Raw genomic sequence first — 20,046 nt, 5'->3', positions numbered from 1 at the left:
GCACAAATCCACATAAAAATGTAAATGTAATGAAATTCTGATAATTAATAGAGACCGCCAGGGGTTAGAAATGGTAGAACATCCTGTCACTACAGCATAGTCAGGTGGTGTGGCAGAGACAAACCAGTTGCAAAGGAATTTGTCCTACAGAATAGGGAAATCACAGATGTGACTATCAGGTCCAGGGGCCTAGGTGCCACTCATTTCCAGGCAGCGTCCCCCTTCCCTTCTCCCATAACCTGAGGAATGAATGGACCTATCAAGAAATAAGGTCATCTGAGCTCAGCTGGGACCTGTCGTATCAGCCCTCATACTGACTAGCCTAAGAACACTTCTGACTTTTGTTCAAAACACTCATTCACCCAGGTTTTCAGATGCTTTGGAACTACCCACATGATGAGTATTTAGCCTACAGCATTTACAGGCTACCAAAGCAACACAAACCATGATACCACCAAGGAAGTCCTAAGGTTATGGAGTAGGGATGAGCTAGTCTGAGCAGAGAGCCCAGGCTGGGTGCTCAAGGACAGGAGGAAAACAATGGCCAGGGGCATCATTTTCAACAAACAATGCCTTTATTTCTTTCCTACAAGAAATGATGAACAGGCCCAAAGGATGCCCTGGACACTGTCTCTGATTCACAAGGAAGCAACCAAGTACAAAGTTGCTTTCAACTGTGGGAAGATGAGTACACCCCAAAGAGGGGTTCTCAGGTCAGTATGCTGCTGGAGAGGATTAAGGTAAGACACAGGAGAAGGTTGACTCTCCCCAGACCCACAGCTCTGGCAATTTCCTCTTCCTCGATCGATGTTTCAGTTAACAAGTCCCTCTCTATATTACTGGGTCCTCCTTCATTGCAAACCACACTGCCACAGCACAAGACAAAGTAGAAATTCTTGACATTTTTAAGCATCCTAGGGAGTTCTCCGGGCACATGTTGTCTATACACAAAGGTGCAGTCAGTTGTGCAGGTCTTGTAGACAAAGAGCTTCCGAAGGTTCACACCTAAAAAAGGAAGCCATCCGGAGAATTACCACCTTCACAGTTTCCTTGTAAACACACCACCACAGTTAACCACACAACTAGCCCCATAGCAGACATCAAGAATGCCTGAAAAAAACCATGATAGTAAGCAAGATGTCCCAACTGCTCGGTACCAACATCTACACTTACCTTTCTTTCGATGCATGCTACCATCTTCACACCTGTCACTGTCCCTCCCCAGTTGACTTCTCAGTCTCAGGACACACAGATATGCAAATGAAATATCTTGTTCAGTTTGGGCTCTGTGCCCAAGTCTAGAATGAAACAGTGACCAGAAGCTATGCTCTCTGAGACTCCGGAGAAGGTTCCCAGGAGTGTCCATATTCATGACTCCAGAGTGAACTCCTTCCCAACCCGCTACTTGGCACCTATGTACAAAGCACGGGGCCCCTGTTGACTGGCTGACACATTTTCCACAGCAGATTATATAACCCGTTCCAAGAAAGGTTCCAATAGAGAACAAGACCGCCATCTCCAGTGACTGTAGCCCACTAGAGTTGTCTGACATGGGCTCACTGACCACACCCTGCTGGGACCCCTGGGCTAAAGGCTTGAGGCCTTGCTGCTGCTTGTTCCCCTTGTAGTCTGCAGCCATGATTTCATTCTTCTGCTGTGGAACTCACCCCAACTACTTTACCATTCACAGTCCTGAGTCTGTTCTACTGCCGGACATCAGAAGGGCCCTGTGATCATAAACCAAATGGCTGCCTCCCACACACAAACCTCGTGGTTATCAACAGTTGGACTTGAGCTGTCAGGGCTCTCTACTCGCTTTGGTAAGTCCTGTCTTGGAAAAATCACCCAACTCCCATGTTCCCTTGTACCAGGTTGGCTTCCTTGTCTACTGGGCTGCCTAGAAAGGTACTATCCTGTCTTGGAGCTGACAATTCCTTCTCACACAAGAATTTACATTACAACTGTATGTCATGGAGAAATGACTCCACATAGCTCCATTTATGAGGCCCATCAATTCCGTGAACCCGTGGGAACTGTGTGCATTTCTGTGTGCACCATTTCTGTCTTGGTGGACCCATAGTGTGATTTCCATTTGTTAAGGGTGTTATCAGATTATCTGCTGCAGATGTGGGCAAACTAAAGCCAGGGGAGGAGGAATCCAACCCCTCACCTACCCCTGGAAACAAACCACCCTTGGACAAATCAGCAATGTGTCATCTAGGGCTACTTCCTCCCGGACAGAAGCGCAAGCATTAAGACCATGGTTATCTGCTCCTTTCCAGACAAAAGTTCTTCCACTCTTGATCTAGAGCCACAATGAGTTTAGACTCTGTGGTGTGGCACCTAGACACCACAGGCAGGGGCATTTAAAGTGGTTCTTCAGAACTTACAGGTGGCCTGCGCTTTAGAAATACAGCCCCTTCCCGTGGACATTCCCCAGCCCAGTGACTGACTATCTGCATCCCACGTTATTTGATACACATGTACTGACAGTAGTTCATCTTCATTGCAACCTCTCCCAACACCTCCACAAAAGATCACTGCTCATTTAAGTGATATTTATTTTGCCTGTGTGTGTACCCCAATCCAGCCCTAGCTCTGCCATCTCAGAAGGCAGGAGTCACCCTGAAGAACTGAGGCACTTCAGTGCTTGAACCTCCTAAATGTGGTGTATGGTGGTTTGAATGAGAATGGCTCCCACAGGCTCATATGTTTGAACATTTGGCTTCCCCCACCCCACCACACCTCACCCCCAGCCCTTGGGAGAACTGTTTGGGAAGCATTAGAAGGTGTGGCCTTATTGACATAGGTATGTCACTTGGGGACAGGCTTTGAGATTTCAAAAGCCGAGCACCTTTCCAAGTTAGTTCTGTCTCCTGCTTGCCAATGTAGGTGTGAGCTCTCAGCTGTTGCTGCCACCGTGCCTTCCCTCCACCATAACGGACTCTAACCCTCTGACAGCATAAGCTCAATGAAATGGCTTATTTTAGAAGTGGTCCTAGGCACACTGTTTTACCAGAGCAATACAAAAGTCACTAATACAGGATGTGACTGCACAAGACCAGAAATCAACACACATGCAAAGATTCACAAAAGCTGAACCAGAATGTCTGTCCACGTGCATAGAGAGACCCTCAGGGACAAAGGCCTGGAAAGGGCCACAGTAGTCTCATTCCCTGGACATCCAGGGCACGTTGACTGTCAGCCTACCACCAACCACAGGCTCTTGCTGCCATGAGCCCCACTTCCCAATCAGTAGGATGAACCCGGTGCCTGTGAACAGGCTCTCAGTTCAAGGAGCTACCAGAAGAGTGGTGGATCTGGCTCCAGAGAGAACAGACTGACCCTGTCCCCTAAGATGGTGGAGAAAAGCTTATTTGCTCTAAGTGACCAAAATACAAATACTTACGTAGTGCGACTGTCAAACAGCGTCTCTTATCCCTGTGACAGTCATTGATTGTTGGACATGAGAAGCTGTTAGTGTTTTGGCACGAATGGCATCTCATCGTAGGACTCCCTGAAGAAGGAGAAAACTGTGATGGACTTTTACCCCAAGGAGCCCTTTCACCATTGCACTCACACACACTCACCCGCATCCCCTCACAGCTACTCTCCAGTGTAGTTCTCTACACAAGCCATGCCCATAGGCTTGCAGAGCTCAGATCCTGGCATGGTCTAAGGCAGGGATAGGGCCAGCTCCCAGGATAGCAGCAGGCCCACCATGGACCCTTTCTTGTTCTGAAAGGCCGGTCACATGTAAAACATCAGAGCTCTTCAAAAGCCCATCCCTCTGTGGAATGGTGACCACCCAGGACACCACCATCCTCCAGGGCTTCTCTGGACTCTGCACCTGCTGTCCCTAGCAGGCAGTGTTATGGCCAGATGCTCCCTCAGGTCTCCTGGTCAGCAGCTTTCTGTGGGAGACTTGGGTTCACTCAACCCTGTTGAGTCTCAGGAGTATCCTGGAGTCCCAAGTTAACACAACAAGACTTGTGCCACTTGGTTCTGGTCGTGCCACTTGGTTCTGGTGAGCCCAATTCCAAACGAGCCTTCTTATAACCCTAGTCCACTGTAATTGGATTCTCCTTCCCATCTGGCATATTGGGAGTCTTTGGATCATACTTACATTTAGATCTACGCTCGAAGGCATTGTCCAAGCCACTAGTACTGTTGTCAAACCCACTGGTATTGTTGATAGTAGTATCCACCCATGGGAGACCCAGGAGAATTGGCAAGAACAAGGGGAACATCATTTCCAACAGATGGGTGAACCTGAAAATGAAGAGAACTATGCCCCCCATCAGTGAGGGTCAGGCTCATTGCTCCAGCTCCATGTCCCCAGCATCAATGGACTGAGGAGTTATCTCTGGCCACAGCCTCTCCTTGACAGCCAGCCGATGTGCTCCTACCACAGGAGCTTCAGGTCCTCACCTATTCCTTCCTGCTCTGCTGCATATGTGGATCTTGCTTCCCATTGCTGAAACTGATCTGATGGCTCTGCCAGCTTCCCCCTTCTAGACCTTTTTGCTCCCATGGACATGGTCCACATCCTTCCCTCCAACCCTGTCCTCCCTACCCTAACATTGGATTTGGTTACCCCTACCCTTGTTAGAAACCTTTCCTCATCTTCCTGCTTCCCTGATCTAGACTCATTCTGCTGACTTCCCTGAGTTGTCCTCATGGAGCTGTCCCACTGGGCTGGAGCTTATCATCTCATCCGGAACATGGCTGTTTAACTGGAATCTAATGTACTCTTCTGGAATGTTCCAGGCTAGTTACTCAAACTCTGATAGCACCTCTCAGCTGCTGGCCCCACTGGGCTTGTCTGTACTCATGGGAATGTTCTAGAAGGCCTTTCCTGAGGAAGATTGGCAACATCTTCCTTCTGGAGACCATCCTGAACACTGTCCCCCATAAAGGGCCTCTCTCTGTACCTACCCTCTTTCCTTCAGGCTTCAAGTTCCGGAGCACCATTCCCCTCACTCACAACTCTGACCATCACTCTGGGTGATTCACCCAAGACTGAAACTACTCCTCAGGCACTCTTCCTCTATGTTGCCACCCTTCATGCCCCGTACTCTCTTGGTGCTCCTCCCTATCTGGGTGCCTCTGCTCTAAGGCTACCTTCTGTTGGAGCTCTGCACCTAGGCTTTGATCATCTCTGACCATCTCTTGGTGCCCTTTCCTCAGTCCTCTGAACATTGTGTTGCCCTTCTTTCAAGCTTCTCACCAACTCTTGCCACCACACCTTCAGAGCCCCCACCTCTCTCTTCTCTCTTCTCCCTCCTCTTCCCTCCCCTCCTCCTCCTCCTCCTTTTCCTCTTCCTCTTCTTCTTCTTCTTCCTCTTCCTCTTCCTCCTTCTCCTCCTCTTCCTCCTCCTCCCCCCCTCTCTTCCTAATGCCCTACCTCAGGCCTCTAAGCCTCTTTTTGGAGCCCTTATTTTAGGGCTCCAACTCTCTTTGGCGCCCCCTTGAGTACCTGAAACCTTTTCTGGACCTCCTCCCTTGGGGATCCAACTTTCTTGGTGTCTCTTCCTTAGTGCCCCCCTAATCTCTCTTGCTGCTCCCCCTCTCTCAAGGCTCTATCCCTCTCTTTGATGCCCTTCCTTCGAGGTAACTAGCTCCCTACCCTCAGGGTTTAGATCCTTCTTTTTCAACCTTGCCTCCGGGCTCTAACCATCTTCCCTGGTGTTTCCTTTAAGACTCTTTCTCTTAAGACATCTCTTGGCGCACCTACCTCACGGCTCTAACTTTCTTTTGGGGCCTGCCTTTGTGTCCCTTTGGCACTTCTCCTTCAGAGTTTTAACTGGCTTGGTGCACTTACTTCCCTTGGCGTTCTGAGCCTCTCTGTAATCCCGCAGAGCTCCAACGGTCTTTTGGTACACTTCCGGTCGCGTCTCTCAGGAGGTCTTGGTTCCCTTCTTTGAGGTTCCGACCACGCCCGCTGGTGTTCTTCACTCAAGGTTCCATTTCCCTGCAGAACACCAAGCAAGGGCCGGTACCCTGAGGAAGGAATATGGAAACCACACCAAGCAAGGGCCGGTACCCTGAGGAAAGGAAATAGAAACCTTGAGCGCGTTTGTGGGGGTACATGTGTACATGTACATGCACCTGCATGTGGGTGTACACATGTGTGCATGTGTGCACACATGCACATGTGTGTGTGTCTGTGTGTGTGTTTTGGAGTGGAATCTACAGTAGACATCTGTAAGGCCCATTTCATGTATAATACTCATTAATTCTAATGTTTTTCTGCTTATTTTTGTCTAGCTGACCTGTTGAAGAAAGTGGAGTACTGAAATCAGGTATTATTATTATTATTATTATTATTATTATTATTATTATTATTATTATTATTATGTGATATTAATCTGTGTCTTTAATTCCAGTAGTACACTTATTTTGTGTGCGTGTGAAATTGGGTGCAGTGGAGTGTGGTGCATGTATGGTTACCACAGCAATGTCTTCTTTGTTAACTGTCCAGTGATTATAATCCCGTGTCCCTCTTCATCTCTTCTGATTAGTTTTAGTTTGAAATCTATTTTGTCAGATATTAGGCTAGCAGTATCTTCTGGCTTTCTGATTCCATTTGATTGGAGTCCTTTCATGCATCTGCTCCCTCTAATGACATATTTAGGGTTAAAACGAAAATGTCTTTCTTGTAGACAACAGATCGATTGATAATGTGTTTCAATCCTTTCGGCTAGCCTATGTCTTTTTGCTCAGTAAATGAGGCCATTACTATTGAAAACTATAACTGAAATCCAGTGTCACTGCAGTCACTGTGCTGTTGACTGCACTGTTTGCATCCCTGGTGGTATTTTGTGATCCAGTAATTACGGCTTTACTTTCTACCGTCTCCTGGTTATGCTCACCTTTCCCTTCAGCTTGAAATATTGCTTCTCATGTATTCCTTAGGTTGGATTTTGTATCTAATTTTTTAGGCTTTTTATATCCTGGAAAAGTCTTTACCTCTCTCCCTCAGTTCTGGCAGAATGCTTTACTGAGTACATGACTATGTGCTGCCGCTCATGGTCTTAGGCAGGACTTGGAATGCATTGCTCCGGGCTTTTCTGGCTTTCAGCACTACATTGAGAAATCAGCTGTTGTTTGATGGGTTTCCCTTCATATGTGATTATGTGACTTGTGCTTGCAACTTTTGATATTTTTCTATGTTCCATATACTTAGTGTTTAGGCTATGATATTCTGTGGGACTTTCCTTTTCTAGGTGTACTTTCTTGGGATTCTGTGCGTTTCTCGTTGTCCTTATGGATGTGTCTTTCTTTACTTTTGGGAAGTTTTCTTTTTATGATCTTGTTGAAGATCTGTTTATGCCCCTGGTTTTCTATTGTTCCCCCTCATCTTTTCCTATAATTTGAAGGTTTGGTATTTTCACCATGTCCCACATTTCCTGTGTGTTTCTTTCCTCTCTGTATGTGTGTGTGTGTGTGTGTGTGTGTGTGTGTGTATGTTTAATCTTTGCCTCATCTATCTAGATCCTTTCCTTTATCTTTAAGCCCTGAGATTCTATCTTCTGATTGATTCATTCTATTTGTAAGGCCCTACTTCTTGACTTTCTTTTTTGAGTTACTGGGATATTAAATTATTTATTCATTTCAGTTTGAGCTCTTCTCAATCTTCCTATCTCTTTGTTGATTTTTTTTTCAGTTCCTGGACTGTCTTTGTCATTTTCATCAGCCTTATGTTTGTATTTTCTTGGGATTCACCCAAGTGTTTATTCTCTATAAGTTCATCAAGCTGTTTCTTTGTGTCTTTTTAAAGCCCCTAGAAATCTATGACAATGTTTAGGATTTCTCCTTCCAATTCTGTGTCTTGTGCTTCATCTAGGTAATTCTCATTGGCAAACATTTCTATCATACTGGTGGGTTTTATGGGGAAGATACTGGTCTGATTTTTCACATTTTCTGTATTTTTTACCTTGAAGTTTGGACATGGGGACTTCTTTTTGTCAGTTCTGTGTTGGATATGGACAAAATAGGTTAAGGCCAGAACACAGGATATGTGGACCAGGTTGAGCCTTAAGTTTGAGTAAAACTTAGGTAAAATGAAGCCAAGTAGAAACAGGGCTTTGTAATATGCACCCTTGTCCAAGCCTGGAGTTTTGAGGGTAAATCTTGGGGTCACAGTGTGGACATAGAGGAAAAGATCCGATTTTGGTTCAAGATGCAGAGCATCTGGCTGCTCAGAGAGGCTGAAATACAGGGCAAGAAGGGCCTATATGCTGAGGTTGAGTGGGATGTGTCCTGGCCCAAGCCCAAGCAGAGGGGGCCAGACTAGGCCAGGGCACTGGATGAGGGATCTAGGCTAGATCCGAGGGGTTGGGGAGATTGGATGGAGAGGAAGAGGAGGTGGATCCACCCAGCTTTATTCTGGTGCAGTTCATGCAGAAATTGGCTTGGCAGAAAGAATAGAAAATATGACAGCCATGTATATTAAAAAAATCTTTATTTTATGTGTATGGGTATTTTAGTTGCATGTATGCCCTTGTAAATGTAGTACAGTGTACATGACAATATATTGCCCAGGGAAACCTGAAGAGGGTATCAGATCCTTTGAAACTATAGCAATACCTGTGATCCATAGTGGGACTAGAACCTGGATCCTCTGGAAGAACAGCTAGTGCTCTTAAGTTCTGAGCCACCTTTCCAAGCTAAGTATAGACACATTTTAAGAGAAAAAGATTTTTTTGCTGGAAAAAAACCCCACACAGAGACATATTAAATTGTGCAGATAGTTAATTTTAAATGTAACATATGTTTACAGTATATTTATAATAATTTCTGTTATGCACTATGAGTTATTATTTCTTTATGAAGAGATATAAGAATTCTAAGTATTCTGTGTATTTTTTTTTTTGTGAAGAAACTTTAAGAAGTGGGATGCTTTTTACATAAAAGGAGTTTTTATTAAAAGATTGCAAAAAATGGTTATCTTATGGTTACAAACAAGCCCTAATTCCTAGGGTTGAAATCCTCTTACACTGCGACATAAGTAACATTGACTCTGTTGAAACAACAAGGTGTCTTTTCATTTCTTCAAACTCCAAACTATTACCAGAGACCCATTGCATCACCCATTGTGAGCATCATGTGGTCAAATTTAGTTACTGAGTCCATTTTGATCATAATGCACTCATACTAGTGTGATAGTCATACTAGTATACCGACTATCTGTCCTGTCCAGTAAGGATTTCTGCCTCATCTAATTGTGTGTCACCCAGTTTTTCTGTGGAGGACATTATACCTGGATTATATCATCAATTTAGTTAAAATTCATGTAGTTTGCACAATGATTAAAATGAATAGGTTTGTGTTTATAACTTATAATAACTCTAGTGGAATCATGTATACGACAGGAATTGTCACAGTAAAAATTGGTAGCAGGAAAATTTGAAAGGGTTTGAAATGCCCTGAAATTGAGGCAGGTACTTTATGGGGGGAAAAAAGTGAAAATGTCAACATTTGACCAAATTAACACTACCTCCTCCCCAGTTGTTGGTATTCACTCATTATATGTGTGTTTAAGATGAGAGCAGGGAGAGCTTGTGTAGCACACCAGAGGTTGTAGATCTATATCTGGTATCCAGAACCTGACAGGGAAATGTTTCTTGGTCTCCCCTTTTTTGGGGTTAGCATTTTTTTTTTAAAGATTTATTTTATTTATTTTATGTGTATGAGTACACTGTAGCTATACAGATGGCGGTGAGCTACCATGTATGTGGCTGCTGGGAATTGAACTCAGGACCTCTGCCAGTCCCGCTTGCTCCGGCGTAATTCACTGTAGCTGTCTTCAGACGCACCAGAAGAGGACGTCAGATCTCATTACAGGTGGTTGTGAGCCACCATGTGGTTGCTGGGATCCGAACTCAGGACCTTCGGAAGAGCAGTCAGTGCTCTTACCCACTGAGCCATCTTGCCAGCCCATGGGTCAGCATTTTAAAAATGCAAAGCCTCATCTGTTGAGACATTTTATTCCTAATTAGATTCCCTGCCCTTTGCACATAACTTTTTTTTAAAAGTTAGTTCTAAACTTAAATTTTGACATCAGAAAGAGTTTGCACTATATAAACAATGTTAGCTGAAAGCACATTTATTTTTAAAACAGCTTCTGCTCTTCTGCACATTTCCATATCTAGAGATGAATAGTCCTGAATTTGAAGTCATACCCACAGGTGAAACCCAGCCTGAAGTCAAGGCCTTGCTAGTAAATCGGGCTTTGTACATAGACATTATGATTTTTTGGCTGCATGGACATCAAGTAAACATAACACTGAAGAAATTATCCTGGAGATCCCATCCTGCTACTAATAATTTTTCTGTACATCCTTTTCAAAAATTGAAAACTTTTTCAGATCATAAGGCAGAATTTAGTAATTTTGTGCTTCTGTGAATATCTAGCATTTTAAACATAGAATAACATTGTTTTGGATGCTGGAATAATATGATTTATTTTCACCTGTAAAAATGACTTCATTGTACTTGAACACCTCTGCATTTCTCCACTTGTGTGATTTACAAGTGGAAATAAATTTTATTATACCGTGAAAAAAAAAAACCAAGGTGTCATTTTTGAAGTATTGATGAACTCTTCACAATGTTTACAAAATGTTGAGGTTTGGTCTTGCTATCTATTGTAGTACTAAGTATGGGTTCCCAAGATCTGGAATCTGCACATAGATGCTATATGACCCTCCCCTCCCCAAGTTATTTCTGATTGATAAATAAAGATGCCAAAAGCTAATAGTTGGGCAGAAGAGACATAGGTGGGGTTTAGGATTCCGGGGCTTGGGGTTAAAGAACCATGAGGAGAGAGAAGAAGGCGAATGGAGGAGAAGCCACTGTGGGTTAGGTGAGTTTGAGAGAGCAAGGCTCTGAGGGCTGGCCAATTGAATTTAAGAGCAGCCCAGATAAAACATAATAAGTAATAGTTTGGGGTTATCGATAGAAAAATAAATCTAATAGCATAGAGGGTAGATATCTGCCCAGCTCTAGTGCTGATTATTGTAAATATAAAGGCTGTGTGTGTCTTTTATCCAAAAACTAAGTGGTCAAAGGTGGGGTAGAAACCCTAAGTTAGGATTAAAAATTTCTACAACAACAAAAATTGATTTAGAAGACCAAGAGATTTGACAAAAAGATGATTCCTTATTGACGCACTCCTACTAAGTCATTTAATGATGTGCTGAGACTCATCCATCTCTCTGTGCTCTTCCTAATGCAAGGGCCAACTGGAAATCATCTTCAGCTGTCTACAGTGGATGAGTATTTAGTGTCTGGTAGTTTTATGGAGAATCTGGCCACTGGATCTGTGCTGTCTTCCTGTGGTTAGCCTTAGAAACAAGTGTAGGAGCAATGAACGGATGAGTCCAGGGAAAGTAAATGGACACAAGAATGGATGCTGGTATTGAGACTGTGCGTGCAGTACATATGGGTCTATGTGGTAAGACCTACAAATTGGACAAACCAAGAGGCCACTATATTCATTATTTCTTTTACTTTTATAAAACAACATGTCTAAGGCAACTTATAGAAGAGTTTATTTCGGTCTTACAGTTCTAGAGAGTTAGAATCCATGATGGTGGAGTGGAGGCAGCAGGTGACTGGCTACCTGGAGCAGCAGCTGTGACTTCACATCTTGAACCACAAACAGAAGCAGGAATCACACAGAGGATGGCATGAGGCTTTTGAAATCTCAAGCCCTGCCCCAGTGACACTCCTCTACCAACAAAGCTACATCACCTAATCCTTTCCAAACGGTACCCCCAACTGGGAACCAAGTATTCAAATGCAAGAGACTATTGGGAGACATCTCATTCAAACCACCATACCCATGAATGTTTCAACTTGCCCAACTTAGCCTGGCGACTTAAGAACACAGTGTCACTTGTTCTTTCTTCCTTCCTGGAGTGAAAAGCCTGTGACTAGAAGAACTCTGGAGTTCATTGGAAGGACCACCATCAGAAGGAGCTCCACCACCCATTGAGCTGCAACACCCTCCTTTTCTGACTCCTCTAGAATGCACCTGCTGGATGGGAAGATAGGACAAGAAGCCTCCACATTTGCTTTAATAATTATAAAGCATATGGTTCCTCCAGGACCATGTCTCAGTGTCAGAGAGGAGGGGTGCCTTAGGAGCAAAGTGCCTGTTATCTCCTGCTGACTGCTCTTGGTGGCTTTGTGGGTTGGGCTCAGCCTAACTTTACTCTAGAAAGTGAATCTTTCCTCAGGGCCCTAGGGACCAAGGCAAGTTCAAGCCAAGTCTGGTGCAGGCACTCTGTACTTGTTCCTCTGGCTGCCTGTCTTCTCTCATGGTATCTAGCTGTTGATAAGAGTCTTACCGTGCTTAAGGGGTTATAGACTATACCCCAAGAAGACATTTTTTCCATCTGTCCATGATAAGCTAAATTAATAATAAAAAGTAGAGAGAGTGATAGATAGATAGATAGATAGATAGATAGATAGATAGATAGATAGATAGATAGATAGATAGATATGGGCTGCTTAATATGGCCACATTGGGCAGAGGAACAATGAGATCCATTAACCTAGTCCAATCAATCTTCAAAGTCCTGAATTTAAGGTTCATGTAGAGGCCAGAGTTATGTTTCTCTAAGCAGTCCCAGTCAAGGTATGGCCTTGTCCATCATTGTCTGGGCCCCAGTATCTCTATTAAGGTAGTCTGATGAGTTGTCAGAACTGTGGGAAATCTCTTTTCTTATAAGCAAGTTCCTTCTTTGATTTTCACAAGGGCTTTAGTATTTTCTATTTTTCCCAGCATGAGATTGCTGATGGGCATCCCAATGTCTTGGAGGTCACCTGATTCAAGGGTCTGTTAACCAAAAAGAGAGACACAAGTGTTTCTTCAAATTATCTTTGTTCCTGTCAGGTAGACTACCAGGGCAAGAAGAAGTTCAATAGGCCATATGCTAGAGTGCTTCACAAACTATCTCCTAGGTCCTGAGCAAAGGGTCACTCCAGATCATTCTTTTGAGGTTGGGACACCTCAGCTGAGTTATCTTGAAGCAGCTTGGAATCTCCATGCCAGGGTTGTGCTCTTTGTGATCTGGGAAGTGAGAACAACCCAAGGCTAAATGAAAACAAGAGCAAGGGGAAGCTTCAAATTCTTATGTCTATGACCTGCCTGACGATTGGAAAAGATTTAAAGTGCTTGAAAGCACAGGACTGTTACTGGCACACAAGAATCAAATCAAATGGCCTAGGTGACCTACAAGCAAAGTCAACTACTGCTGCATCTTTCAGCCTGTCTATTCAGGGAGGTGACAAAAGAAAAAGAAAAAAGAAAAAGAAAAAACCCTGAATTTGTCAACAGACCTTCTGAAAGCACACACTGGTGACTGCATGTAGATGATTGTTGTAGAAATTTTTAATCCTGACCCAGGGTTTCTACCTGATCTTTGACCATTTAGTTCCTGGATAAAACATACACACAACCTTTATAATTGCAATAAGCCTTAAACAGCCCAAGAGCTGGGCAGATACCTACACACTATGCTATTAGAATCTATTTCCTATCGATAACTCTGTGATATTACTTACCATAATCCATCTGTGCTGCTCTTAACTCCAATTGGCCAGTACTCAGGGCCATATTTTTGTGGCTCACCTAACACATGGTGGCTTTTCCTTCCTTCCTTCACCTTCTTCTCCTCAGACCCCAAGCCTAGCTAGTAGATATTGGCATCTTTATTTACCAATCAGAAATAACTTGGGGGCAGGGTCACATCGCTTCTACAGGTGGACTCTTGTCTCTGGGGCAACCAGGAGGAGCCTATATTAACATTAGAGTACAAGCAGGTGTAGGCAGCTGCTCGGACAATCGAATCCAAGACGCACGCAGCGGAAGCAATAGACGATTCCACTGCGCATGTGCCCCTCCCAAGCAGGCTCATGCAAATTAGGTGTCTCCCGAGCAGGTGTATGCTAACCAATCATGCGCCAAACCCGAGCAGGTGCATGCTACCAAGCCCCTCCCAAGCAGGTGTATGCTAATGAGGAGATTGCCGGGAACCAATCCAGGAGGACTCGAGAGCTTGGGCTCAAGTATAAAAGCAGCGCTAGCAGAGCAGCCGAAGCACTCCACTCCATGGCACTTTACTGCACGCCACGGCATTCCACACCACGCCATTCCTGAAGCAAGAGCAGCGGCAAGAGCAGCGGCGAAGCAGGAGCAGTGGCGACTACGCAGAGGCCGCTGCCGGCCACTGCCCATTCTGCAGAGGTGGGAAGAGCCATAACACCTAAAAGAGCCATAACACTTAGGAACCTAAAAGAGCTGTAACACTTGGGTACCTAAAAGAGCTGTTAACACAAAAGAAATTTCCTGAGTAAACCATCGAGAGAAGAAGTCTCAGTGTTCGTTAGTTGCCGCCCGGGCAAGAAAAGGCCCACCACAAGCAGGGTCAGACCAACCCACTGCAGATGATGGGGTTAGAAGCCTGGGGGAAGCACCCGGCTGGCTAATGCTCTCTTCTGTGTGCTACAATCTCAACCTATGTGGCAGGGCCAGGATTATCGTTTAGAGGTAGACCTGCAGGATCCCCACAGGATCATTAGTCTCCAGCTAGTGGTGCTTGGGGAGATTGTAAAATAGTCTTGAAGAAGGTTAAAAGTCTTGACATTTATAGACATTTCTGATTCTCTCCAGACTCTGCTTTCTGTTCCTTGGAGTTGGGAGTTCCAGAGGTCCATTCTCACCACCAAGTATTGGTCTCCACTGCACCTGCAGCTGGGAACCCAACTGAACCCTGTCTTCCTTTAGTTCAGCAGTTCTCCACCTGTGGTTCAGACAACTCTTTTACAAGGGTTGCTTAAGACCATCAGAAGCATTGGTCGTTTACATTACAGTTCATTATAGTAGCAAAGTGACAGTTATGAAGCAGCGACAAAAATAATTTTTGTGGTTGGGGCTCATCATCCATAGCTTTATTTGCGTTTATCAAATACTCTGCCATAGTAGCAAGGAAACACATGGTCACAGGTAGGGAATTTGGGGCTCACCGAATCTTTACTTGGTCTACATGAGTGATTCTTAGCTTTCTTAATGCAGTGACCCTTTAGTAAAGTTTGTCTTGTGATGACCCCCCAACTATAAAATTATTTTGTAACTATTTCATAACTGTCATTTTAGTAGTGTTATAAATCATACTGTAAATATCCAATATGCAGGATGTATTTTCTTTTTTTATTGATTTAAGTCTTATTGCATTATGATGAGAAAAGATACATAATTTCAATTTGTCTGAATTTGTTAACCTTTAAAAATGTATTTCAAGTAAATAGAATTGCATCATATTCTCCTTTCCCTTTTGTACCTCAACTACTCCCAGAGATCCCCCTTCAATACCTGCCATACTTTTCATTTTTTTTATTTTGTCATATTCTTTAAAATTTATAAAATATTGTAATAATAAAAATGAGTATTATAAAAGTTGTTTGATATAAAAAACAATCAATTGAACAGTCTTATGTAGATGCTTGTCTACAACAATACTGAAAATACATAGGTTTTTCTTAATATAAGTTTTAAATAACTCCAAACATATTATTGTATATTTTATAATAATACTTCACTACTAGTTTTTTTAAATGAACATAAATAGATAAAGTCATTATGTTTGTTTGTTTTGTTTTGTTTTTAGTAGAGCTTAAAATCTTACTGGCTTTTACTGTGGTACAAGACCAAAATAAGAACAATTTTTAGACATTGGAGTTCATTGTAATAAGGCTGTACTTCAATGACCCTCACATCACCGAAGGGTTTTACTTCCATCTTAGCTAAGCTGAGAGTTGACAGCTCTGCTGCACCAAGGAAAGAATTGTAGGCATGATTTTGAATACAGATTTCCTGCTATGGTCAAAGCTATTTGACTTGAGTGGTTGTCTTCATTCTCAGCCCACAGAGAACATTTAAGAAATGGTGTCTGTATTAAGATGGTCTATCTATAAAGTTATTCATCAACTCTTTCAATGGTTCTGCTTGGAGGGTGGCACAGACATTAGGTGAGAGTAAGAATCTTGTTCATTGGCTGTGGCGATTAGGAAAAGCATTCATCTCAGAGAAAGAGAACTCATAAAGTCCTCTTCTTCAAAATTGATAAAATAGTTATAAATATCAAGCAAAGCATTCAGTCTCACTCTTTGTTGTTCTCTTACAGGCCACCTCCCAATTTAATTGTCTATGTTTCTTTTGGCTGTATAAATAATTTTGAAATATGTAAGCGTTTCTGAAAACCATAGTATAGTGTACAAACATCAAATAAACAATCCTACTAATAGAGAGGTTGAGATATGAGAAGCATGATTTCAAGACCATTATGTGGTATACAGCAAGACACTGTCATGTACAAACAAGCAGAAAGTGCATATGGATTGTATAGTATTGGACCTATTTCTCCAATTACCAAATTAGAGAGACCACTGGATGACAGCCAACAAATTTCTAATTCCTCATAATTTTGAATTTTAATCAATTAGGATATGCTGGTAATATTAATTTTCATATTAAGATATTAATAAAAGTAATTACTTCCTGTTATTTTTGTTGTTAGAGGTGGAATTAGGTTTGTATAGGTTTGTTGAAAGATTACTTTATTGCTTCTTCTAAGGTGTAGTTTTGCTCCTTGTGTTGGTGTTTTCCATCTATTATCCTTTGGAAGGGCTGGATTTGTGGAAAGATATTGTGTAAATTTGGTTTTGTTATGGAATGTGTTGTTTTCTCCATCTATGGTAATTGGCATTTGTGCTCTCTTATGACATCTGCCCAGGATCTTCTAACTTTCATAGTCTCTGGCAAGAAGTCTGGTGTAATTCTGATAGGCCTGCTTTTATATGTTACTTGACCTTTTCCCCTTACTGTTTCTAATATTCTTTCTTTGTTTAGTGCATTTGTTGTTTTGATTATTATGTGACAGGAGGAATTTCTTTCCTGGTCCAGTCTATTTGGAGTTCTGTAAGCTTCTTGCATGTTCATGAGCATCTCTTTCTCTAGATTAGGGAAGTTTTCTTCTATAATTTTGTTGAAGATATTTACTGGCCCATTACATTGGGAGTCTTCACTCGCTTCTATACCTATTATCCTTAGGTTTGGTCTTCTCATTGTGTCCTGGATTTTCTGGATGTTTTGGGTTAGGAGCTTTTTGCTTTTTGCATTTACTTTTAACTGTTGTGTCAATGTTTTCTAAGGTGTCTTCTGCCCCTGAGATTTTCTTTTCTATCTCTTGCATTCTGTTGGTGATGCTTGCATCTATAACTCCTGATCTCTTTCCTAGGTTTTTTTTAACTCCAGGGTTGTCTCCCTTTGTGACTTCTTTATTGTTTCTATTTCCATTTTTAGATTCTGGATGGTTTTGCTCATTTCCTTCACCTGCTTGATTGTGTTTTCCTGTAGTTCTTTAAGGGATTTTTGTGTTTCCTCTTGAAGGGCTTCTAGCTATTTACCTGTGTTCTCCTGTATTTATCTGAGGATGCTATTTATGTCTTTCTTAAAGTCCTCCATCATCATCATGAGAAGTGATTTTAGCTCTGAATCTTGCTTTTCTGGTGTAATGGTGTGTCCAGGACTTGTTATGGCGAGAGAATTGGGTTCTGATGATGCCAAGTAACCTTGGTTTCTGTTGCTTATTTTCTTATGCTTGCCTTCCACCATCTGGTTATCTCTAGTGCTACCTGCCCTAGCTAAATCAGACTGGGGCCTGTGATCCTGGTTATGTCAGAACTCCTCAGAGTCAAGCTGTCTCTGTGATCCTGTGATTATGGGATCCTATGATCCTGGGCCCATTAGAGCGCCTGGGAGTAGAGCTTCCTCTGGGTATTATGGGACTCACTGCAGAATTTGTGCCAAAGATCTGCTCAGGGCACCAGCCCAGACAGACGAGAAGGAACCCGTGCCACTGGACTGGTGGAGTTCCTGCATGCCTGGGTCCTGCTGGTCCCAGATACTCCTGGTGTTGGAACAGATGTCGGGTCCTCCTCACCTCTGATTCTATCCAGGATGTGTTTTCATTGCTACAGATTGACCCAAAGGGGTCATAACCTGCAACTTGAGACCTGTTTGTCTATACTATTCTGTTCCTTGTTGACTGAAGGAATTTATAGGAGAGAAATATTTCTCATTGTTTGAAAAATGTTTGTGGTTACAGTCAGTCCTGGATCCCAAATTCAAGATGAGGATCTTCATCAGGATCCATTTTTTTCATGGTCAGCATGGTGGCATCCATATCCTGTACTGGCTGTGAGTTCAGTATTAGCATTCTGTCTAAACTCCACCCCCACAGTTACCTGGCAACAGCCAGGTATGTTTCCCCCAGGTATGCTTCTCCCCCCCCCCCCCCCCCCCCCCCCCCCCCCCCCCCCACCCCCCGCACAGTTACCTGACAATAGCCAGGTAGGCCTGGCCCACTATAAAAGGAGCTGCTTGCCCCACCTCTCTTTCTTACTCTTGCTTCCCTCTAGCTTTTCTCTTGCCCTCTTGGGCTTTTCCCTTTCCCCCTCCCTTCCCCCTCTTTTCACGTGGCCAGGGCCAGCCTCTACTACTACTACTTCTTCTCTCTCTCTCTTTCTCTGACTCTACTATCCTCTTAACTCCTCTCCCCATGACCTGAAATAACTCTATTCTATACTATACCATTGTGTGGCTGGTCTCTCAGGGGGAAGGGATGCCTCGTCATGGGCCCACTGAGACAGCCCCTTTCCCCATACCTCACCACACCCCCATCGAACACATGTTAATATCTCTATCTTTTTATAATCACAACAATAGGTGTTTCTCCAAACTACTCTCTCTCCTCCTCCCTGCCCCCTCGGAGTCTTTGTAGTAGTATTGAGAGGTGAAGGCCTTGGGGACTGGGTAGGCCATGAAGGCTCCTCTTGGGCATGGTTTTGTTGAGTGTGAGTTCCTTCCTTCTTTCTACCATGTAATCAAATCTAGATAGTGCCATCTAAAAAACAACAAGCCTTAGCAGACATAGAGACTCTTGTCACCTTGATCTTGGGGCTTTCCAGCCTCCACAGCTGCAAGGCACAAATCCCTGGTGTTTGTACACTCCTTCTCTAGCATTTAGTTAGAGTTGCCCAAGGAAAGTGGGACACATAGTACAAAATAAACACTGCACTTGTTAAAAGTACTGGCAGCAAGTGGGAAATGGGAGAAGAGGAATTATCATCATCATCATCATCAACAACAACAACAACAACAACAACAACAACAAACTAATTTCACCATAAAGAGAGCAATAGGAAAATGGACCCCAGACACACAAGGAGGGGGTCACAATAAATAAAGAGATAAATATATAGAGACAGATGCTGCTGTCCACTAGAAATAAAGATACTCGGTCAGCCCAGCTCATTAAAAATGGAGACTAAAAATTACACCAAGATCCTATTTGCATTAATAAGATAGTGAGACTCCGAAAGAGAGATAAGAATGTTCTTTATTTAAAAACAAAATAGTGGCCAGGCAGTGGTGGTGCACGCCTTTAATCCCAGCACTTGGGAGGCAGAGGGAGGTGGATTTCTGAGTTCGAGGCCAGCCTGGTCTACAGAGTGAGTTCCAGGACAGCCAGGGCTACATAGAGAAACCCTGTCTTGAAAACAAAACAAAAAACCAGCAACCAAAAAAACCAAAACCAAAACCAAATAATGTACAGCTTATTACCTACATTTATCATAAGGACACAGTTATCTACTGATATATGCAGGAACTTGGGAATAGTGGTCTAAGTTTCAAATACACCTAACCTTTTGACTTTCCACCTCGTTGGTGGGAAGCTGCCCTTGTGTACAGTATTATACACTGAGAGTGACATTCTAGACAATACAGTACTGCCTATAACATAAAAATTATGCCAAAAAGTTATTTTATTTTTTTTTATTTTAAAGGAGACTGTTTAAACATGCTGTGCTAAATTCTGGATAGGGAATATATGCAACTATGAAAAATATTTTTGGTTGTGAGCCTAGCCTTTAACGGCTGAGCCCTTTTTTTTTTTTTTTTTTTTTTTTTTT

General features: G+C 43.0%; 2 protein-coding genes across 7 annotated transcripts in view; one reads left to right on the top strand and one right to left on the bottom strand.

Annotated features, from left to right (window-relative positions):
• Positions 1 to 553: 553 nt before the first annotated feature.
• Gml (glycosylphosphatidylinositol anchored molecule like) lies at positions 554 to 5,914 on the bottom strand. Of its 4 annotated transcripts, none has more exons than XM_031346227.1 (4): positions 5,825 to 5,914; positions 4,127 to 4,288; positions 3,410 to 3,517; positions 554 to 1,005 (listed from the first exon to the last, which is right to left on the bottom strand). In XM_031346227.1, the coding sequence occupies exons 2-4, from the start codon at positions 4,251 to 4,253 to the stop codon at positions 710 to 712; spliced, it is 531 nt and encodes a 176-aa protein (XP_031202087.1). In that variant the 5' UTR covers positions 4,254 to 4,288; positions 5,825 to 5,914; the 3' UTR covers positions 554 to 709. The 4 variants fall into 4 exon arrangements, with proteins under 4 accessions (XP_031202087.1, XP_031202096.1, XP_031202077.1 ...); XM_031346236.1 differs by having other exon boundaries at positions 4,127 to 4,272; positions 5,825 to 5,908; XM_031346217.1 differs by having other exon boundaries at positions 5,738 to 5,873.
• The window catches only part of Ly6k (lymphocyte antigen 6 family member K), an 18,872-nt gene continuing 3,620 nt past the window's right edge, over positions 4,795 to 20,046 (top strand). The window contains exons 1-3 of one of the 3 annotated variants that reach the window (XM_031346169.1): positions 4,795 to 5,007; positions 6,271 to 6,305; positions 18,180 to 18,271. In XM_031346169.1, the coding sequence (XP_031202029.1) occupies positions 18,204 to 18,271 (68 nt within the window). In that variant the 5' untranslated portion in view covers positions 4,795 to 5,007; positions 6,271 to 6,305; positions 18,180 to 18,203. Of the gene's footprint in view, positions 5,008 to 5,910; positions 5,964 to 6,025; positions 6,043 to 6,270; positions 6,306 to 18,179; positions 18,272 to 20,046 lie in introns of those variants that run through there. The other 2 variants (XM_031346180.1, XM_031346187.1) reach the window with 2 other exon arrangements.

Source organism: Mastomys coucha, unplaced genomic scaffold (assembly GCF_008632895.1).
Source record: "Mastomys coucha isolate ucsf_1 unplaced genomic scaffold, UCSF_Mcou_1 pScaffold11, whole genome shotgun sequence".
Classification (NCBI taxonomy): Eukaryota; Metazoa; Chordata; class Mammalia; order Rodentia; family Muridae; genus Mastomys; species Mastomys coucha.
Note: the sequence above shows the minus strand (reverse complement) of the source record. Positions and strands in the feature narration are given on the sequence as shown.